This window comes from Aspergillus lentulus (assembly GCF_001445615.1).
Source record: "Aspergillus lentulus DNA, contig: Alt12, strain: IFM 54703, whole genome shotgun sequence".
Classification (NCBI taxonomy): domain Eukaryota; kingdom Fungi; phylum Ascomycota; class Eurotiomycetes; order Eurotiales; family Aspergillaceae; genus Aspergillus; species Aspergillus lentulus.
Window position 1 is genome coordinate 1,897,955 of NW_028322115.1, and position 16,394 is coordinate 1,914,348.

A 16,394-nucleotide genomic window follows, 5' to 3' on the forward strand; every position below is an offset into this window, starting at 1 on the left:
TATGCGGGGGTTGCTTGGTCGATGTCCCTCTAATATTGGAGTGAACGAAAGAACGCGGAGCTCGGCAGCTTGTGCCGAGGCCAGACAGTAAGTTCAGCGAGAGGCAGCCAAGCTGGATATAGTGAGCTGTGCTGAGAGGGAATAGCGTGATGGAACGATCGTCAGAGAGATGCAGTTGAGGGATAGAAAGAGCGAGAGGTTGGAAAGCGAATGACCGTAAATGGCGTCAAGGTTCAGGCAACCAGGCCAAAGCAGGCAGAAAGAGAGATAGATAGAAACAGAAAAGAAAGTTGCAGATGAACAACAGCACATAATCTGTGGGGAAGGAAGTGAGAAAAAGCAGGGTTTAAACGTGTCAATGCGTCTGCAGAAGTAGTAGGAGTAGTGCTACGGAAATGATCATAACAACAGATAGTGGAGGGAAAATAGACAGCTGGTAATGGCCTCAGAGCATCAAGGTCACACTGATCAAGCTGTGTAACTCCTTCTGTCCCCAGCACATCAATCAGCAGGGAGGGAAGGAAGCACTGCCAACTGATTTGCCGGGTTTAAGACGATGTTTTGACCTTTGAGCCGAGATCTACGACTATTGAAGTCTTGTCCAACAACAAAGTACTCTATATCATCTAGTCAGATATAGACCACTGTTTACTTGCATCAACTCCTTCCAGACATAGCGCATCTCACTCTACTTCCCTCCCCTCAACGTACTTTTGCACTCGCAGTGTACAAGAGAAGGGAATTACTGAAGATGCATTGGCCCTCTGGTAACCCAATGTGAAATTTGGTAAGGGATCGACAGCGGGGCGTCGGAAGGGATGAATCAAGGGGGTTTATGAGCAATCCGCCCTGACAACGACATGCGTTGTCAATGGCAATCTGCTACAATGGTACCCAAAGCTATTGCCGGCTATCGATATGGCTCTGTGTCTCTGGAGACCTTTGAGGGGAGTAGTACTGTGTATACTTCTGTGGTTGTTTTGTGGTTGCAGAGTATTGTACGGAACAATTAGGGTTACTGGTTGCCTTCTGGGCCGTGCCGCAGATATTATACTTCTCTGTGATCTATCAGGCGCACGAATGACTATTTTGTGAACGGAGGTATTACTCAAGTATCTACAATGGAGGCTATGCTGATTGACATCATGCATCATTGCCATTTTCCTAAAGTTCAAAGGCTACGAGCATCTACAAACGGTCTTAACTTGTCCAAATGACAACAACGATTGCAATCGCTATATAATGTAGATCGTATTATGCAAGTCTATGCCTATGTTGAAATGATACTGCGTACTGAAAGGTCGCCCACCACCCCCAGTTGAATCTCTGCGAGCGCAGAAGAACGGGTCTGTCAGGGCTTGTATGATGGAGAGCAGTTGGATGCTTCTTTACAGCCTTACCTGTTGAATAGGTTACGAAGGAGGCAGTTGGATGCTCGTCCCTCTGATGGCTTAAGAACTGAAATCATAAGAGTTGCACTGCTACTCCCCCAAGCTGCCAATGTGCTCGGAAGCAAGCTCTCGAATATCCTCGGAGCGTCTTCTCTTCACCGAGAGGAGATCCGGGACACTTGCTCCCCAACAGAGCATCATGACGGATAATTTGAGGCTGCAATAAATGCGCCAGTGTTGATTCGGTCGATATGCGCATCCGCTTACCACGCAGTGATATCTTCGACCTCCGCCTCTCCAAAAGTGCTGCTCTTGGTTAGTTTGTTAACGCCGTCGACGGGTACTGCCCCATCAGCAGGTGGCTTCGCCATGATGTCCGGCAGGACTTCTCGGAAGAATTCCAAGATATATCGGTTGACCTGCTCGAATTGCAAAAGGAAGGCATCGTGACCTTCCGGGCTCTCAATTCGCTTGAGTCTCGAGTTGGGGATGCCAGCCGCAATCTCCATCTGCTCTTCGAAAGTAAAGAGTCCATCGGTCTCGATTCCAAGAACCAGCGCTGGCTGCTCGATCTGCGATAGTGCCTCCTTGACGGGATCCTCCGATCCTGGACTGGCCCGGTATCGGGATACATCATGAGTGTCGAGTTTGCGTGTGATAGCAATGTAGCAATTAGCGTCGAATCGTTTCACAAACTTCTCTCCCTGGTATCGAAGATAGGATTGTGCTGAAAAGTAGGTGGGAGGCCGCTTTCTGTCACTGTTACTGACGGGAGAGCTAAAGGTCTTTGTGCCGGAGAACTGAGGATCCATATACTGGATTTCAGAGGGCTGCTGCGGCCCAGGCGAGTTGCGCTCGCTGGAGACCCGGGAAGGCATGCCGGCCTTATGACCATCATTATGAATGGCCCAGTGTTCATTCGGCGGAGTCGGCAAACGCTCGGTGCCATTGATATTCTGTCTCTTCGATGGGTCGGGAACGTTTCTACCAAAGCGAGACTCGAATGAATTGCGGCTTCGGTAGGTCAGAAGAGCGGACATGCGCGCCGCTCCCAAACCGGTGGCTGGAGGGTCATCGAATGAATAATAACCGTCCTCATATTTGGGGTCACTGTAGATACTTTGCCGCTGAGCTTCACCCCAGCTGATGCACCATGCCGAGTGGCGCGCAGATGTGGCAATTGGAACAATCGCCCGGACATAGTCTTTGCCGAAGTAGGCGTACTCAAGAGTCAACATGCCGCCCATGGATCCGCCGACGACGGCTGCAATCTGCCGGACGCCCAGATCGTCCAGGACCATCTTATGAATTCTATTCTGGTCAGTAAACTCACGACTCAGGTTCTGTATTTATGGGCCGACTAACCTCACGTCATCCCGGACAGTCGTAAGAGGAAATTCAGGTCCATACAGCCCTTTTTTGGGATCGCCATCCTTGTAAGTCACGGCACTCGCACTCCCGTAAGGACTACCCAGACTGTTCAAACAGATGACGAAAAATCGTGATGTATCAAAGGCTTGACCGGGACCACCGAGCAGGGGTCCCCACCAGTCGGCCACATCGGCACTTCCGCTCAGAGCATGGCAGATTACCAGCACGTTGTCACGGTTGGGGGACATTTCACCCCGCGTTGTGTAGGCGACAGGAACATTGTAGAGGGTCACACCCGATTCCAGGGTAAATGACGGGATAATAGCGATAGACTGATCCGTGATGAGTTTCGCATATGGGTTTTCAGGTAAGGAGGCAACTCTCTCTACGGGATTTAGTAGCTGTTCACCAGGAGGTCATGAAAATGAGGGGCAACCAGAGAAGGGCGAAGGGCGAAAGTGTGAAAGGGGGGAATACTGACGGAATTTTCCAGGAGCACCGTTGGTTTCAGGCGCCATTATGGGCCTGTTGATGCAGGGAATGTAACAACGAAATAAAAAAGCACGAGTGACTGAAAGATGAGGAAATTATCCTCACAATTGATGGACCTGCGAGAAAAAAAGATGTCGAGGAAAGAAGTTCAAAAGTAGAGAGGCAGGGATGTACCAAGAATCCTTAACTCCGAAAATCGGGGGGTCCACTATGACTCCGCGGGGAGATCTCGTCATATTGAGCCTATCAGAATGTCTGTGTTCAGTTGAAGGCGGTGAGACGCTTTCTGCCCCACATGTGCTAGTTACCGCCTTTTGATGACTCATGATTGCTTAACCAGTTGACGATAGGTGCAGCATCATGGTGATCACCAGCCTAAGAGCATTAGAGTAATGCTCACTTCACAAGGAACCTGTCATATCAAGAATATCAGGCCGTCCTTTTTTATTGTCTAACGATCAGGAATGGATAGCCGTAAGGAAGTCCTATCCAGAGATCTTGAGGAAGATGGTTTGCTTTACCGAATCAGAGGTCATTCAAGCATTGCCTGTGCTTTCGTGCTTAATGGGGACATTATCCCCCCTGATTGCAGAACAGATTGCTTTCGCATTCTTTTACAACCACAAAAAGTTCCCAGAAGGGGGGGGAACACTGGATGACGTACATTGTCAGCAAGACATAGGAAGTGGTGAAAGCGAGCCGTGGCACTGGTGCTTTTATACGAAGGCTAGTTCGCTGGCCCTTGCTCCATGAATGAACCAGCAATTATCATTGCCTAATGAATCTGTCGACCGAGACCTGAAACATCAGAGACAACACCTGTTTCTCTGACTAGCCAGTTTGAGAGCAATAGTAAGCTCTATCGATATCGAATACGAGGGCCCCCGCATCAGAAGAGTCATCAGCCCCTCATATATAGAACTGAATACTTTCTTCTCTAACGGAAGCAGTCGCTCGTATATTTTGTTCTGTATCATATATCTTGTTCGCAATCTCAAAGGCGCACTAGAAAACAGACACCAGGACCTCACCACTTCATCCACAGAATGACAACCAAGACCATGCAGAACGACCTTGCAGTCAAGTTTCGCAAGCTCCATATTCCCGGAGAGCCTTTAGTTCTTACAAATGTCTACGATGCTGCAACCGCCTCAATTATTGCCGAACATCCCTCGACGAAGGCCATCGCTACTGCCAGCTACGCCGTTGCTGCCTCTCAAGGCATAGCAGACGAGAAGTTGACTCTGCCCCAGAATCTAGCAGCTGTACGTTCAATTGCCGCTGTTCTGAAGGCCGATGGTGGCGGCCTCCCACGCATCCCGTTGACAGTGGATGTTCAAGACGGCTATGAAGATGTAGCCGCTACAGTCAGAGAAATCATCGCTCTGGGAGCTGTCGGCTGCAACCTCGAAGACTTTGATAGTGCCAACAATCGACTGCGGCCGATATCAGAGGCTGTGGAGCGGATTCAGCTTGCCATGCAGGCTGCTAGGGAAGCCGGGGTGCCTGATTTCGCAATCAATGCGCGGACAGATGTCCTTCTCAAGCTCGATGGGCAAGATGGAGGATCAGTCGAGGATGCGATCGAAAGGGGCAGAGCTTACCTGGAGGCTGGGGCTTGTACAGTGTTCGTCTGGGGCGGATCTGCGAGGGGAGGGGTGTCCAAGCAAGAGGTCCAGAGGCTGGTTGAAGCTTTTGATGGAAGACTGAACGTCAAGATGAACTTACAGGAGGGATACTTGACGGTACCAGAGCTCAGGGAGATCGGGGTCGCCCGGATCAGTCTTGGACCTGAATTGTATCGCGCTGCAATGAAGGCATTTAAAGAAAAAGCTGATGCGGTGTTGGGCCATTGTCCATAGAGAGAGCTCCTTCTCAAGGATATATATCTTAGTGAATATTGGACCCGATGCTACTTCAAAAACATATATTGTTGCAGGGTGACACCACACCATATTATTGTCAATAATGCTATTCAAGGGCTATCAAGCCGCTCTGAACAATAATATGGACTCAGTGATTGTTTATTGTGAGGGAATCTGACTAACCTATTCTGGCAATTCACTTTTGAGTCTATCCGTCCTGGGCAAACCTGCTGCCACCACTAGTACGTAAGCAGTCTAGCGCCTACATCATTCCACCTACTGCGTCCAACGACCAACGCTTGGAGCTACCCTATGCTGCAAGGAATCGCATCTTGTTGAGCAACACCCAGTCATGACAACCACTACCTAACTTAACCTCACACAGAAAATTCGAATAAATTATACATGCTCTCATCCTGCGAACGCGCGCTACTCCGTCACAATGACTGATTATTGGAGTTGGAAAGTGACCGATCTGAAAGCGGAGCTGAAGCGGCGCGGTATCCCGCAGACTGGTCTGAGGGTCAAACAAAATTTCATTGACAGGCTCCTGGAAGCAGATGGCAAGCAAGAGGGTGGAGGTCCGAATGGCGAAGCGACAAATTCTCTTGATGCGCCTGAAGAGCCTGCGCAAGAATCCGAGGCCGTCGTTTCTCATCCGGAAGAGCCCAAGACGCAGGTGACAGCGCCGGAGTCTGAAGAGCCCAAGGAAGACAATGAAGCGAAACGGTCACCTGAACAGCCCGCACGAGAACCTGAGGCCGTTGTTTCTCAACGGGAAGAGCCCAAGCCGCATGCGACGGCGCTGGAGGCCGAAGAACCCAAAGAGGAAGGAGAAGGAAAGCGGTCGCCTGAAGAGGAGCGGAAAGTGCAGCAATCAGATGTACAAACCGAGCAACCGAAGCCCGAGCCTCCAGTGGAAGGATCGACGACTGATACAAAGGCGGAGGAACAAGCGGAGGAGTCAAGACAGCAGACACAACCTGAACTTTCTAGCAAGGAATCTGAAGTCAATCAGGCTGCAGATGCTGGAGCTGGCGGTGAAAGCAGTGCGCCTTCACTTGCTCCACCGCAGCCTGAAGCTGAGCACCCTGCGAAACCGGTCGAGCAGGCTCCCGGAAGCGCAGAAACGGTGCAGCCTACATCTGCAGGACAGGACTCTAAAGAACTTCCAGATTCTGCTGAAAAGACTACGACTCAAGTATCTGCAGAGACTACCGGGCTGTCAACGCCCCTCCCCGTGGAGGAGATGATCGAAGACACTCGGAAGCGGAAGCGGCGCAGTCAAACTCCCATCCCAACACCGGAGGCAATTGCAAGCAAAAGGGCCAAGGCACAGGAGGAGTCGCCCCGAGTTCTACTGCCTGAAGACCGCGATGTTATGGATGTGGAAGAGAGTCCTGGAAAGAGGGCCGCCGCCGTCCCTGAAGAGAACGAACAGGCCCGCAACCAAAATGGAGATGAACGAAATGCTGATGCGACTCGTCGTGTATCACTAAGTGATGATGTGCGGACAAAGGGAACTGCGCCTATCAAGCAAGATGCTCGTTTCAAAGATCTTTTTGCACCAGCAGACAGAGAGCAGATTCGCCCCCCATCACCTCCAGCCGATACGGAAATGGAAGATGCCGAGGTCGAACCCGCGCTACATGTCGCGACCGAAGCATTGTATATCGATGGATTGATGCGCCCTCTCCAACCTGCCGCACTCAAAAACCATCTTATCAGCATCGCAACGGCACCTGGCTCGTCACCTGATCCTGACGTGATCGTTGACTTTTACTTGGATCCCATCAAAACGCACTGTTTTGTAAAGTTTGCGAATATATCGGCTGCCTCGAGAGCCAGAACCTCCTTGCACGGTGTTGTCTGGCCGAACGAAAGCAACAGAAAAGCTTTGTTTGTTGATTTCATCCCCGAGCAAAAGCTGCAGCAATGGGTCGCAAGGGAGGAAGAATCGCGCGGGCGCGGTGGTCCCCCGCCTCGTTGGGAAGTCCGGTATGATCGGACCGACGATGGTGTCGAGGCTGTTCTACAGGAAGTGGATCCCAAGGGTGTTGCTTCGCGTCAAGCCCCCGGTCGAGCCTCGACCGACTTCTCTCGTCCCCCTCCCTTGGGTCCCAGAGCAAGCATGGGCAATAAGGACAGACGTCCTAGCGGCCCTCCACCCCCAGAGCCTCGTCCTAGACCAGGGCAAGGATTCAAGCCCCTGGATGATCTCTTTGAATCCACTACAACTAAGCCAAAGCTCTACTACCTTCGTGTCCCTCGTGAAGTGGCCGATCGGCGCCTGGATCGGTTCGACGACCTGCTGCGGAAAGGATCATTCCCGCGGCGTGGCGGCGATGAGAATAGGCGAATCACTTTTGAAGACGGTGACTTCTTCGTTGACAATGGACCGGAGTATGGAGGCCGTGGCAACGGACGGCGCCGTGGCCGGGGTCGTGGAGGCGGCATGGGCGACTCATGGAGGGATGACAGACGAGGCCGTGACTAACGCCTCGAGATCTTCGACAGCTTTAAGGCTGAAAGACAAAATACTGTATTATCTACATCGCATCAAAAGTGCCACTTCGCGGGGCTTGGTACTCAACTTTGATTTCTCTGATTTGTTTCCTTCTCAAGGAGATGGACGATCGCACAAGTGTATATTAGGCTTGAAGATCTATCACAATGCAAACGAAGCTTTCAAGGCTCAGCAGAGCCTGTTTCGATAACGCGAAGGTCCCTTGAATCATGCCCATGATCTGCACTGTAATGGTCTTATGCTGCTACCAATCAATGCTCCATGTGATTAGTCAGCAGATTTCATGCTTGGAAAGGCTTGACCAAAGCTTGGCCATTAACGGTTAGACTACTACGAGTACGAAGGAAGGCTCTTAAGGCAGCAACGCACTCCTCTGGTCTCAGGTACGGGGGCATCTTATCTACGGTACCGTGTTTCAACTGCTGGTGCCTGAGGCGCAGCCTCCATGATGATCCATGTTGTCTCCATTCCTTTGTTATTATTAGCGGACGTTTGTGGCTGTACCGTGTATGAGATCTGGCTGCTACCATGAATCAGTAATAATAGTCAACAAATCAGACGCAAAGCTTTGAGATTTCTTTCTATTTCCTCTTAAATCCTGGGTTTAATCAAGGCGCTTGCAGTTTCTTTCACATGGATAATATGCCTGTTCTTCCTTGTCTGTCCAAGAGCTCGTAACTCTTTTCACTGCACTACTGAATGTACCGGTCCTCTGCCTCCATCGCCTGTCTTCATCACCCCTGAATCAGACCGTATCGCCAAGTATCGTCGTCGTCGCCCGCGACCTTGCCGAGAAATATTTGCCCTCATCTACTGGTTCCAGGGGCTGTTGATCTGCCGTGCCGGGACTAGACCGACCTTGGCGGATAAGATAGAGATCCATGCGCTGTACAATCAATAACTTTTTGGCCCTCGGATCGGAGATTTGATATCTTTTCTTTTTTCTACCACTTTCCTTTTTTTTTTTTCACCTTTGAAGCACTCTCTTAATAACTCTTTGTTCTGACTGACGCGAGCATGGGGTGGCCGGTTTGTAATACGACGTTGGAGGATTCAACGAGTACGCCTCCTGTGTTGTTATAATACGAATGCTGGCTAATCGGAGAATGCATATTGACAGTTACCGAAGACAACTTATGGGATGGCGGTCTCACTTTTCATCAGTTATGCCTCATTGTTGGGGGTGCTTTCGCTCTCTTCGCCGCCGCCATTTCCTTCTACTTGATTATGAGCCATGCGACACACTATAGCAAACCGATAGAGCAGCGACAGTATGATTTCCGCCCCCCGCTTCTGCTTACCCCTCTACACGCGCTTGGGACTAACGTCTGGTGCTTGCTTGACTAGTATTATTCGAATCCTATGGATGATCCCCATCTACTCTCTTGTCGCTTGGCTGAGTACCTATTTCTACAAAAATGCGGTCTACTACGAGCTGATCGGCAACTGCTACGAAGCGTTCACGATTGCCGCCTTCTTCGCCTTACTCTGCCACTACGTTGCGCCGGATCTCCACAGCCAGAAGGAATATTTTCGCGGAATCACGCCGAAGCAATGGATCTGGCCTATACCCTGGCTTCAGAAAGGCTGCGGCGGGGAACAAGGGATGTGGAGGGTACCCCGGAGCGGGCTGACATGGTTTAATGTAAGCTGGTTTCGCATGCTACGATGAAAGACGACGCTAAGTTCGCTATTGCATAGGTTATCTGGGTCGGTGTCTTCCAATACTGTCTGTTGCGTGTGTTGATGACTATCGTCGCGGTTATTACCCAGCACTTTGATGTGTATTGCGAGGAGAGTTTGAATCCGGCGTTTTCGCACATATGGGTATGTCTGAATTATGCAACTTTCTCGGCCTGTGTTCTGACAATCAGCAGTGTATGGCAGTGGAGTGTGTTGCTGTTTCGATTGCAATGTACTGCCTGATCCAATTCTATTACCAGATTAAGGACGATATCAGCCAGTATTCGCCACTCCTCAAGATCGTCTCTATCAAGCTGGTGATTTTCCTTTCATTCTGGCAGTCTGTAAGTAGCACCATTTCTTTCCAATTCGTGAACTATGCTGACTCGGAGGCTCGGTTCAGACCTTGATCAGTTTTCTCTCTTCCTCCGGAGCTATCAAGCCGAGTGGTATAATAGCGCAACAGGATCTCAAAGTTGGACTGCCCAACCTACTCATCTGCCTTGAGATGGCGATCTTTTCAATCCTGCATCTGTGGGCATTCCCGTGGAGGCCGTACTCTCTCGCAAACGCACACGCCGATGAGGTGACTGACTTCTACGGCAACGGCAAAGCGACTTATCAGGGTGGTCGCTGGGGCATGAAAGGTCTCCTTGACTCTGTCAATCCGTTCGATTTAGCCAAGGCCGTGGGCCGCAGTATACGCTGGCTCTTTGTGGGGCGTAAGAAGCGAACGCTGGATCCCAGCTATCAGATTCAGAGCATCGGTCTCGCTACGACCAGCAATGACTCCGGGACAAATGTCACAGCCTACCAAGGCGCAGGCGCTACGATGGCTGGCAGTAGACCGGCGCCATATGGAACATCTCCCGATGATGAAGGCCAAGTCCTTCTCTCGCACGCGCAGCCAAATCCGACATTGCAGTCGACTGGCGACCTGGCACCCCCACCATATGAATATGAGCATGATCGGCTGAGTAGCACGTCCTTGCTGGAACCTACACCATCTCATTCTCCGCAACCATACTCTCCTTATGAGCAACACCACAACATCCCTTACGAGGTACCGGACATGGACGGCCTCCATCTACACGCAGGCAACAATCTGCTCCAATCTCAGCAGGGAGCTCCCGGACATCATCCCTACGATCAGAATTACCTGCAAGAGCAACCACCGATACCCATGCCTGACCCGTACCAGCCTCCGCCCGCCCACTTTGACAATGAGCACAGCCGGCGATAGACGATCGTCAACAGTAATGACCCTGAGTTGCAGTTCACCTCGATCCCGGGAATGATGATGTTCCGCCCTTGGCTTCCCTTCCTTCATGCTACGAACTAGCTGGCTTGTTCTTCAGGCATCCCTTTTGCCTTCTTTTCTTTTTGTTGATATACCCTTCTATCGTATTCTATTCGTGGCAGTTTTCTTCTACTCTGCTCTGGTTTCGTTTCCCATTCTTTGCTTTTGCATGACGTAGGGATGCTTGGGGCCCGGGCCAGCAAGTCTCGCCTGCATTTTGCTATGATTCACTTTTCATGAAACGCGGGATTGCATTGGATGAATTTCTTTGTACAATAGCAGTTGATATATCAGTACGCTTGTCGGTGCGTATGCAATTTACTATACAAATAATCTTCTTCGCAGTGAGAGTGGTAGTCGAGCCCGAGCCACGTTGGCTCATATTTTGATTCACTATCTAGTCCTTTTCAATATAACATGCTTGCTTCTACGAGCGGAACGCCAAACGCCACTATGAAACCATAAAGATCGAGCACTCATAGAGAAAGAGCAGGTCATCACGTGCATTCAGACTGGCAAGACCACACTATTTAAGAGTCATCCCCTCTCGCGAAAGAAACTCATCTTCGAGCCGACTCTGCATAGCCAGCTGCGTCTTCCGCGACGCATTGCTCTGTCTGATGTTGTTCATGATAGCGGTCTTGCGGCCTAGTTCGCGCATGCCCTTGATGCTATTACCCAGCTGTCCCAGCAAGGAGACCAGGAGGACGTCGTTTCGCTGGGCGAGGCTCTCCGCCGCGAAGGCGCTTCCTGGTTCCGGTGTGAGGAGAGATAGATGTGATAAGAGGGCGTTGATGTTCCGGAGGATCGGGTGCGAGAGGGGAGCTTTTGTGGTTCCGGTGGGTTGGTCTTCGGATGAGTGGGATACACTGGCGAGATAGGATTTGATCAAGGAGATTCGAGACTCTAGCGTGCGGATGGCGTTGAGGCGTGTGTTAAGACTGGCGATTACTACGAGGGTTGAGTTAGCTGATATGTTCCGGAGAATCAATGTATGATGATCTTACGTTCTTCCTCTTCGTGAGAGAGGACGACAGTGTCGGGCGACGGCTCGGCCTGGCCAGCCTCGGCTTTCTGGCTAGTCTGTGCGTCCTGTTGCGGGGGGGCACCCAGGCTGGCGCCAGACGGTTGAAGAGCTGTTGCCGTCCTTGCGCTTCTGGCAACCGTATCTATGCCAATCATCTCGGCTTCCCCCGTTTCTACAGAGAACGGCAGTTGGCGAAATCGAATGGACAGCGACTGCTCCTCGCCGTCTATTTGCATCGCCTTGCTGTTCTCCGTCGCATTTTCACCTTCATATACGCTTTCAAAGATGGTCAGGGGAAGCTTGGCGCCGTTCCTTGATGCAGCTGGCACTTGGGAAGGGTGGAATGCGAGGAATATGGCAGACTCGTTGTAGCTCTGGAGGATCTGGCGGTGGATCGGCAAGTGGGATGCGTCCGGACCAGAAGGCAGGGCTGTCGACCACCAGCCTACGAGGTCGAGCGCAGGGGACTTGTGTACATCCTTCACTGGTGTAGGAAGAAGCCTAGTTAGCTAGAACTGATGGGATCTCGAGTACAAGCTCCGCTCTTACATTGCTTGACTCGTTCGACGAACCAGTCGTGAACAAGCTGCAGTTCGCCGTTGGCTCCTTCGGCCACGATGCATTCAAATGCGTGCTCTAATGTAATCACACGTCCGTTCTGCTGACCCAAAAGAGCCCCAATGATCGGTCCTTGTTGTGATCGCGCGGCATGACGGGTGATGTGATCTGAGATGGTGAGGAGGACCAGCGGGTGTAGTTGGATATGGAGACCTGAATCGGACGATTTCTGGGAGACTAGAGAGCCAGTAGTTTCCGCCATGTCTCCAAAGCTGCGCAAAGTAGAATATTTAGCAGGACAATTAGAAGGAGACTTTTGGTATCATCATCATCATTCAGAGGCGTTGTAACTGCCAACTGTCCAAGCTGATGGAGCTACGGTTTGTGTTTGCGCTGTTTGCAACGCCGTTGAGCTTCCCCGCTGTTGTCCGGACCATCTACAAAGTCCCACTTTATCTTTCGAACGTGTCCCAGCAGCTCGAGAAGCGGTTAGGATACTCTGTGACCTCGGACAAAATGGCTGATCCGTCTTCGTACGACGAAGTCAAAACTCACCTGCAGCATGTCCTGGATGACCCTTCGACTCCTTTGGACATTTCTCTCATCGACAAGCTAAAACTGGAGCTTACGGAGACTACAGATCGTAGGGTTCCTGGCACCCTTCTCACACTAATCTCACAGCTCCTTCCGGTCCTTCAGGAAGACCCAACGCCGATAACTACTCTTGGTATCAAAGCTACAACTTACTTCTCCTTCACGGATATCCGCTCCGTTGAGCCTCCTATTGACTTTATCGCTGGTTTCAAAGCACCGTCGCCACCTGTCAACCTGCTGGCTCTAGCTCTCCTGAGAAAGGCAGGAAGAGTTCCCAGTGATGCTGCGATAGTTGCTGGTGATCCTGAATTGGTAGCCTCGCTCGTCGAACTCTGGCTTACGACTACTTCGACAGCTGTCGCTCAGGCTGCTTTTGACGCTCTCTGGGCTCTACTGGAGATTGATTTAGCCAGTCCGCTGGAAAACGAAACACATACCCATGAGGCTGAGGATAGCACGGGAGGTCAAGGTCTATTCTGGAGACGAGTCTTCGCTGACAAGAATGTCTATGGGCGCCTCTTCTCCTTGTGCAGTCTCACGAACAATGAACCAGGCGCCCGCCCGCAACGGGAGAGGACTGTCTCCCAGGGAAGGCTTATGGGTTTCATCGTCAAAGCAGGCCACCTACGATGGGACTTAATCTCAAGTTCTCAGATCCCGGAGATTGAAGTTAAGTACGATGCCTCTAGCATTCTGCATTTTGCAGCTTGTCGGATGGTCGATAAGAACGATTTCTTGATGCACATGACCTTACTGAGCTTCTTCCGGGACCTGCTTGGCATTGAAGCTCCTAGTCTGAGAGCCAGAGTCTATGTGCAGTCTGCGTCGACTTTCTCCTCACCAGCCCTTGATTTTCTGATCGCTCATGGTCTGCATGACAGCGTACTGGAGTTATACCTTGATGAGACCAAACTGGATGCTGTGGATTTGCAATACACGCGTGGGCCCATCATGGCTTACATTGCACAGTATGCGGAGCTATATCCAAATCACTTGCTGCAGAATCCAAGAAGCCTGCTGGACAAGATCATCTCACGGATCTCCGAGTCGCTCGGTATATCGTCCTCTCAATGGGCGCATGGGCAAGCCCCCGCCGGTCAACTTGTCATCCTTTCCTCCTTACCCCGTGTGTTACTCGTCGAGGCCTCTAAGCAGGGCGTCAATCCTCTTTTGGCTGTTCCGACAAGTCCCCCCTGCCGAGAGGCATTGGACGCTCTGGCCAAAATACTCCACGGGCCACAGAAGCTCGACTTGAGCGATTCGATGGAGCTCAATACTTCTGGTCAGACGCCCACTGACTGGCATAAAGAAGCTGCAGCGGCCCGTGTCCTCTACTTCATGTATCTGAATGAGCACCCGAACTTCTGGACAGATATCGTAGCTGCAGCTGACATCTTGGCGATGAAGGATGTTTCTTTAGCAGCTATATCTTTCATGAAGGCTGTTATCACAGCGAACTGGCAAGTGCTGTCGGGAGAGGTCATATCACATGTACCTGATACTTCCCGGTATCAGCTGCCTTCAGAAGAGGCACTAGGCACGTTATCTCCAGCTACACAAGGACTGCTTCCTTCCTCTGGTGTTTGGGCTACCCTCACACCGCCAGCCTTGACCATACTGCTGCCTTATTTGTTCAAGCCACCGCGCTCCTATGCGGAGTTTGTTGCAGGTGGAGCAGGAGACACGCAGAACATTGTGTGGAAAGTTGCCACCGCGAAATACGAGGTCCTTGTTGCCTTGTATAACCACTTGAAGGAGACGGGCGGCCAAGTAACAGGTTTCGAGGATATTGTCCGTACGTTAAGTCAACGAGTCAGCGAAGGTCCCTGGGGACCTGTCGCGCAAAATATCGCTCGCGTTGAGACTGTAGGGTTGTGAGGACCTCTGCTTGGAAGCGCCGCGACTCTACGCAGATATCGAGCTCAAATGTGCAGATAGATTATGAACTAATGATGCTTTCTATAGTTTTCTGGCAAACGTAGCTAGAAATATTTACACAATGTTACGTGTTGACCTCACCATACACCACACAATCAGTAGGGTTCATATCCGATGCCCTGGTTTCCAAATAGAGAAGCCCATCAAAGGCGGTGAAGGCGGAGCTCCGCCGGAACTTTTTTCGTCCTTGCTGTCATCACCCACTCGAAGGTCACATTAGGTCTTCGGCGGGGCACCATATTTTTACTCGGACGGGTTCTTGGTAAATGGCGGACTGAGTGATTTGTGATTGCTCCAGAAGCTCTGGACCTCTATTCGTTCCGCCGTCCGTCCAGCAACATGTCTCGATTTGGAGCAAAGAAAGGCAGGAAGCTCCCCGGTGCAGAATTTACCTGGGAAGCCGATCCTGGCGGGGAAGCAGACACGGCGCCTACACCTCTTTTTCCTGTATGTTGAAGCCATCCTCCGAGAAATCTCTGGCAGAAGGGTAGAGTTACTAACGCCGTGCGTGCAGAGATATAACATTCCGCGCGCGAGACTTTTGAACCCTCGCGAACAAAAACAGGTCGATCTCTACCGTGCTCTGCGGGATCGCTTCCACGACGGGCCCTACTACTCCGTCCTCCAATCGACCTCAGTTACAGCAAGAAAAGATGAGGCTACTCGCGCCCACTTTGACCCTTTCCACGGAATGCCTACGTATTCGGGCAAGTACCAGAAGCAGAAGCGGGACCGGCCGGAGTTGAAAGGACGTCCGTACGGTAAGTGTTGTGCCACCGGGATATACGGGCTGGGGATAACCGCTGACTGGTGACTAATTGACCGGCTGCAGTCATGAAGTTCTTCCCTCGCCAGCTGTGGAAGACGATTCAGCCGAACTTCAATCCCTCGGTCGCAATGGATGGATACGTGCCACAGGGACCTCGCATCGGAGTGAAAAGGGGGTTTGAGGATGAGGAAGAGGAGCATGATGTCGAGGATACCAAGCGTAGAAAAGGCGCCGACGAGGATGAGGATGAGCGAGAAGAGCGGGAAGAAGAGGTGGACGTCTTGGACCCGGATGAGGATCAGGAGGAAGAGATCGTCGACAACGACTTTGAGGATGATGAAGATGAAATGGGCGGGGACTACAATGCGGAACAGTACTTTGATGCTGGCGACGATGAATACGGAGATGACGGATTCGCAGACGGCGGAGGCGGAGGTGGAGATGAAGACACCTACTGAGGCTGAGGAACAATTGTTGAGATACCCCATCTTGTTTAGTTTCTATATTCTAGGGAGCAGCGCATGGTCAAGCATATCGCAGGCGCTTGAAATTGTCATAAGATATACATGTAGCGTTGCCGGTCAGACTAAGGTTCTAAGACTAGGTCACCAGCGAAATAGCCCCGAGGCAGCCTGTCTATATGTAGCGAATATCACATTAACAAACACTACGTCTCTATTGTATGCATTGGAGCACCGATGCGGAGTACATTTGACGGAGTACATTGACAGGCATCTAAGAATTACTGCCTCAGGCCAAAAGGCCTCGAGATGATGTCATTCCGAACTTCGGCCTAAGGCCTCCCAACGGCCGAGATAGATAAGGTAGAGGGGCAGATATGGCGACAATCTGCCCCGCGGCAAGCAGCAATTGTATGAT

The 16,394-nt window shown here is 51.2% G+C and overlaps 6 protein-coding genes across 6 annotated transcripts; 4 read left to right on the forward strand and 2 right to left on the reverse strand.

Moving 5' to 3' along the window:
- Positions 1-1,481: 1,481 nt before the first annotated feature.
- met2 (homoserine O-acetyltransferase) lies at positions 1,482-3,280 on the reverse strand (the record flags this gene model as incomplete). Its single annotated transcript, XM_033558055.2, has 4 exons — positions 1,482-1,608; positions 1,659-2,702; positions 2,757-3,147; positions 3,244-3,280. 4 exons carry the CDS (start codon positions 3,278-3,280, stop codon positions 1,482-1,484), a joined length of 1,599 nt encoding a protein of 532 aa, XP_033413946.2.
- A 1,020-nt stretch (positions 3,281-4,300) lies between these two features.
- ALT_6552 (isocitrate lyase/PEP mutase family protein) lies at positions 4,301-5,116 on the forward strand (the record flags this gene model as incomplete). Its single annotated transcript, XM_033558056.1, has 1 exon — positions 4,301-5,116. One exon carries the CDS (start codon positions 4,301-4,303, stop codon positions 5,114-5,116), a length of 816 nt encoding a protein of 271 aa, XP_033413947.1.
- A 445-nt stretch (positions 5,117-5,561) lies between these two features.
- On the forward strand, positions 5,562-7,616 carry ALT_6553 (SAP domain protein; the record flags this gene model as incomplete). Its single annotated transcript, XM_033558057.1, has 1 exon — positions 5,562-7,616. The coding sequence occupies one exon, from the start codon at positions 5,562-5,564 to the stop codon at positions 7,614-7,616; it is 2,055 nt and encodes a 684-aa protein (XP_033413948.1).
- Positions 7,617-8,919: 1,303 nt separating this feature from the next.
- On the forward strand, positions 8,920-10,572 carry ALT_6554 (OSTA/TMEM184 family protein; the record flags this gene model as incomplete). The annotated part of the gene is made up of 4 exons (XM_033558058.2): positions 8,920-9,291; positions 9,348-9,473; positions 9,524-9,673; positions 9,733-10,572. 4 exons carry the CDS (start codon positions 8,920-8,922, stop codon positions 10,570-10,572), a joined length of 1,488 nt encoding a protein of 495 aa, XP_033413949.2.
- Positions 10,573-11,155: 583 nt separating this feature from the next.
- ALT_6555 (COP9 signalosome complex subunit 6) lies at positions 11,156-12,476 on the reverse strand (the record flags this gene model as incomplete). The annotated part of the gene is made up of 3 exons (XM_033558059.2): positions 11,156-11,580; positions 11,637-12,140; positions 12,206-12,476. The coding sequence occupies 3 exons, from the start codon at positions 12,474-12,476 to the stop codon at positions 11,156-11,158; spliced, it is 1,200 nt and encodes a 399-aa protein (XP_033413950.2).
- Positions 12,477-12,583: 107 nt separating this feature from the next.
- Positions 12,584-15,973, forward strand: ALT_6556 (RPC7 family DNA-directed RNA polymerase III subunit; the record flags this gene model as incomplete). The annotated part of the gene is made up of 4 exons (XM_033558061.2): positions 12,584-14,603; positions 15,045-15,193; positions 15,261-15,507; positions 15,579-15,973. The coding sequence occupies 4 exons, from the start codon at positions 12,584-12,586 to the stop codon at positions 15,971-15,973; spliced, it is 2,811 nt and encodes a 936-aa protein (XP_033413952.2).
- Between the last annotated feature and the right edge of the window lie 421 nt (positions 15,974-16,394).